General features: G+C 45.5%; 1 protein-coding gene across 1 annotated transcript in view; it reads left to right on the top strand.

Moving 5' to 3' along the window:
* The window catches only part of LOC135199113 (serine/threonine-protein kinase PAK 3-like), a 2,857-nt gene extending 377 nt beyond the window's left edge, over positions 1-2,480 (top strand). Inside the window, exon 1 of the mRNA XM_064227032.1 lies at positions 1-2,480. This exon is cut by the window's left edge and continues 377 nt beyond it. Within this exon, the coding sequence (XP_064083102.1) occupies positions 591-2,480 (1,890 nt within the window). The 5' untranslated portion in view covers positions 1-590.
* The last annotated feature ends 2,862 nt before the right edge of the window (positions 2,481-5,342 follow it).

Raw genomic sequence — 5,342 nt, 5'->3', positions numbered from 1 at the left:
GATCTTCGATAAGACTTCAGCTCCAGGTTCCAGACTCCAAGGATTTCACTGGATTTTCAATAAGTCTCCAGGTTCCAGGCTCCAACGTTTTCACTGGATCTTTGATAAGTCATCAGGTTCCAGGTTCCAAGGATTTGTATGGATCTTCGATAAGTCTTCAGGTTCCAGGCTACAAGGATTTAACCGGATCTTCGATAAGACTTCAGCTTCCAGGTTCCAGTCTTCATGGATTTCACTGGATCTTCGATAAATCTTCAGGTTCCAGGTTCCAGTCTCCAAGGTTTTAACTGGATCATTGATAAGACTTCAGGTTCCAGGTTCCAGGCGCCAAGGATTTAACTGGATCTTTGACAAGTCATCAGGTTCCAGGCTCCAAGGATATCACTGGATCTTCGATAAGTCTTCGGGTTTCACGCTCTTCGATAATTCTCCAGGATCCGGGCTCCAAGACGTCTTCAGTGGATTCCAGAAAGGATTTCCCAGAGATTCCTGGAGACATTCGGATCGCAGGCGAGAAGCTTCCCTGGGAAGAGCCGGAATGGATCCGTCTTTTTCAAAAACTAACAATACTTCGAATTAAAACAGTTAGCATGTCCAAAATGGATCACTTTACAAATAAAAATTCATTGTTATACAATTTATCTTCTCGAACGAGTGTGAATCGTCGAGACTTGCTGGGAGCTGAAAATGCTCCTTGTTATACTTTATTACCTCAGAAGAGGTTGGCCCGAGCGGCGAGAGGAATCGCCCGGAGGAAAATCCAAGAGTACTATGGGATGACGACCAAAGGACCGGACAAAGGTAAAATTGAAACTGCTGACCGGAAGAGGAGAACATGCCACCATTTACCTGAAGTGGAGACAAACGCCCAGGGAAAGAAGAGGACGATGGAGGAGGCTGAAGCGTCAGAACCGACCATGAAGAGACGCAAAGTGGCTGAAGATGGCAATGCGGTTATCAGGCAAGGTCTCCGGCCAGCGAAGAAAGGCGCCAAACGGAAGCGGAACGTCGGGACCAGAGCAGTCGGTCACTTCCCTCAAGTGTTGAGAAACACTGAGGGAATGAAGAGGAACCTGGAGGGCGCCGAAGAGACAGCCCCGATCGCCGAGCCACGAAGAACGGACCAAGACGGAAAGGCAAGTCCCCGAAGGCCTCCGCTAAAAGCAAAGCGAGGAGGAAGAAAGGCAGAGGTTTTACGGAAGAGGAACTTGAACAATTCCCCGACAGAGCCGCTAGACAGCCATGGAAGGAAGAGGAAGAGAGAAGAGGAGAAAGAGGAGGACAAGATGGAAGAAGAAGCAGGCAAGATGGAACCGCTGAACAAAAGACGGAAGGCGGATCCAGACTCGCTCGGAGCCAAAAAGGCTCGTCCTCTCGGTCCGGCGAAGGCACGGCAGCGACTCCCCCGACAGGCAAAGGCCAATGCGGTGGCGAGAATCCACGATCTCTATGGTGCCAAGGCTCAGAGGGCCGAGAAGGGACAAAAGGCGGCGGCGGCGGCGGCGGCGGCGGCACCTGAGGGCAAGACAGAAGAGGCGGCAATGAAAGGGAAAATGAATGAGGAAGGAAAGACAAGAGAAGAGAAGGAAGTGAAGAAAGGGAATCTTCCTCCTCCCAATGAACCCCAAAAGGAGCTGCCTGGAAGGAAGGAAGTGAAGGACCAGCCGCCGCCAAAGAAGATGCCTGGAAGAAAGAAAGTGAAGGACGCCAAAGTACCCAAGGACCAAAAGAAAGGGAAAGGAAAGCCCACAGTCGAAGAATTGAGCGAGGCTGAGGTGAAAAGGCTTCTGCTCAAAGGACAAGAGTTGGGTTCGGGAGCCTACGGAACTGCCTTCAAAGTCCTTCACAAGGGAAAGCAAGCAGTGCTGAAAGTGGCCAACGACAACCTGTGGACAGTGAGAACAGCCTTCAGAAACGAGGCTAAAACGCTAGAGGAACTCCAGGGCGCGGGAGGAGCTCCTATGCTACTTGGGACCTGTAGTAAGCCAGCCGCCATCCTCATGGACTATTGTTGTGGCGAAGAGTTCTATTCGTTCATAAACGACTCAAAGACCTTGCCTTCCCTCGCCTTGCAAGCACTTCCGGACATTGCGAGGAGGCTCCACGAAATCCACCTGGCAGGCTATATCCATACGGATTTGAAGACAGATAATGTGATGGTCAACAAACAGGTGCAGCCCCGAATAATCGACTTCGGATTAGCAGTGAAAAGGGGCACGAAGACAAAGGTATGGCTCAATATGTCCGACTCAATTTACGAGCCAGAGTACACGAGAGGTGCGCCCGCTCAGCCCTGGGGAGACGTCTACTCCATGGGATGTCTGGTTGAAGATACTATCTACGCCCTCTACGATGACATCCCGAAGGATTACGAAGATATAATAAACATGGCCAAAAATAAAAATCCTAAACTTCGACCAACTGTGCCCGAGTTGGTGGAGCAGCTGGATGCAGCGTGGCGGAAACTGAATCTACAATAGAAGGTAATAGACAGAGGGCAAAGAAGGACGACAGTAAAGTCTAAAAAGCACCTAGACTGCTTCTAGTATGCTATGTTCCTTAATGGAGATTCTACATGTAGAAAATCTTTGTTATGCGAACAACTGGTCGGATTTCTAGATCATCTAGAAACACGGCTCGCAGAGGGAAGCAGTTGGACCGCTTCTAGTATGCTATGTTCCTTAATGGAGATTCTACATATAGAAAATCTTTGTTATGCGAACAATTGGTCGGATTTCTAGATCATCTAGAAACACGGCTCGCAGAGGGAAGAGGTCCCCCGCTTCTAGTATGCTATGTTCCTTAATGGAGTTTCTACATGTAGAAAATCTTTGTTATGCGAACAACTGGTCGGATTTCTAGATCATCTAGAAACACGGCTCGCAGAGGGAAGCAGTTGGACCGCTTCTGGTATACTATGTTCCTTAATGGAGATTCTACATGTAGAAAATCTTTGTTATGTGAACAACTGGTCGGATTTCTAGATCATCTAGAAACACGGCTCGCAGAGGGAAGCAGTCCACCGCTTCTAGTATGCTATGTTCCTTAATAGAGATTCTACATGTAGAAAATCTTTGTTATGCGAACAACTGGTCAGATTTCTAGATCATCTAGAAACACGGCTCGCAGAGGGAAGCAGTTGGACCGCTTCTAGTATGCTATGTTCCTTAATGGAGATTCTACATGTAGAAAATCTTTGTTATACGAACAACTGGTCAGATTTCTAGATCATCTAGAAACACGGCTTGCAGAGGGAAGCAGTTGGACCGCTTCTAGTATGCTATGTTCCTTAATGGAGATTCTACATGTAGAAAATCTTTGTTATGCGAACAACTGGTCAGATTTCTAGATCATCTAGAAACACGGCTCGCAGAGGGAAGCAGTTGGACCGCTTCTAGTATGCTATGTTCCTTAATGGAGACTCTACATGTAGAAAATCTTTGTTATACGAACAACTGGTCAGATTTCTAGATCATCTAGAAACACGGCTCGCAGAGGGAAGCAGTTGACCGCTTCTAGTATGCTATGTTCCTTAATGGAGATTCTACATGTAGAAAATCTTTGTTATGCGAACAACTGGTCGGATTTCTAGATCATCTAGAAACACGGCTCGCAGAGGGAAGCAGTTGGACCGCTTCTAGTATGCTATGTTCCTTAATGGAGATTCTACATGTAGAAAATCTTTGTTATGCGAACAATTGGTCGGATTTCTAGATCATCTAGAAACACGGCTCGCAGAGGGAAGAGGTCCCCCGCTTCTAGTATGCTATGTTCCTTAATGGAGTTTCTACATGTAGAAAATCTTTGTTATGCGAACAACTGGTCGATTTCTAGATCATCTACGAAACACGGCTCGCAGAGGGAAGCAGTTGGACCGCTTCTGGTTACTATGATTCCTTAATGGAGAAAATTCTACATGTAGAAAATCTTTGTTTATGTGAACATGGGCGACTTTTCTAGATCATCTAGAAGGTTTGGGAAATTCACGCTCGCAGAGGGAAGCAGTCCACGCTCTAGTATGCTATGTTCCTTATAGAGATTCTACATGTAGAAAATCTTTGTTATGCGAAAACAACTGGTCAGATTTCTAGATCATCTAGAAACACGGCTCGAGAGGGAAGCAGTTGGGGACCGCTTCTAGTATGCTATGTTCCTTTAATGGAGATTCTACATGTAGAAAATCTTTTGTATACGAAACAACTGGTCAGATTTCTAAGATCATCTAGAAACACGGCTTGCAGAGGGAAGCAGTTGGACCGCTTCTAGTATGCTATGTTCCTTAATGGAGATTCTACAATGTAGAAAAATAAAATCTTTGTTATGCGAACAACTGGTCAGATTTCTAGATCATCTAGAAACACGGCTCGCAGAGGAAGCAGTTGGGACCGCTTCTAGTATGCTAGTTCCGTTAATGGAGACTCTACATGTAGAAAATCTTTGTTATACGAACAAACTGGTCAGATTTCTAGATCATCTAGAAAACAACGGCTCGCAGAGGGAAGCAGTTGGACCGCTTCTAGTATGCTAATGTTCCTTAATGCAGATTTCTACATGTAGAAAATCTTTGTTATGCGAACAAAACTGGTCGGATTTCTAGATCATCTAGAAACACGGGCTTGCAGAGGGGAAGCAGTCCACCCGCTTCTAGTATGCTATGTTCCTTAATGGAGATTCATATGTAGAAAATCTTTGTTATACGAACAATGAGTCAGATTCTAGATCATCTAGAAACACGGCTCGCCGAGGGAAGCAGTTGGACCGCTTCTAGTATGCTATGCTTTTAATGCAGATTCTACATGTAGAAACTTGTTATGCGAACAAACTGGTCGGATTTCTAGATCATCTAGAAAAACGGCTCGCAGAGGGAAGCAGTTCAATGCTTCTAGTATGCTATGTTCCTTAATGGAGATTCTATATGTAGAAAACTTTGTTATGCGAACAACTGGTCGGATTTCTAGATCAACTAGAAACAAGGCTCGCAGATGGAAGCAGTCCACCGCTTCTAGTATGCTATGTTCCTTAATGGAGATTCTACATGTAGAAAATCTTTGTTATGCGAACAACTGGTCAGATTTCTAGATCATCTAGAAACACGGCTCGCAGAGGGAAGCAGTGGACCGCTTCTAGTATGCTATGTTCCTTAATGGAGATTCTACATGTAGAAAATCTTTGTTATGCGAACAACTGGTCGGATTTCTAGATCATCTAGAAAAACGGCTCGCAGAGGGAAGCAGTTCAATGCTTCTAGTATGCTATGTTCCTTAATAATGGAGATACTACATGTAGAAAATCTTTGCTATGCGAACAACTGGTCGGATTTCTAAATCATCTAGAAACTACTG

The sequence above is a fragment of the Macrobrachium nipponense genome, chromosome 25 (genome assembly GCF_015104395.2).
Source record: "Macrobrachium nipponense isolate FS-2020 chromosome 25, ASM1510439v2, whole genome shotgun sequence".
Lineage (NCBI taxonomy): Eukaryota > Metazoa > Arthropoda > Malacostraca > Decapoda > Palaemonidae > Macrobrachium > Macrobrachium nipponense.
This window is presented reverse-complemented; position numbering and strand designations above follow the sequence as displayed.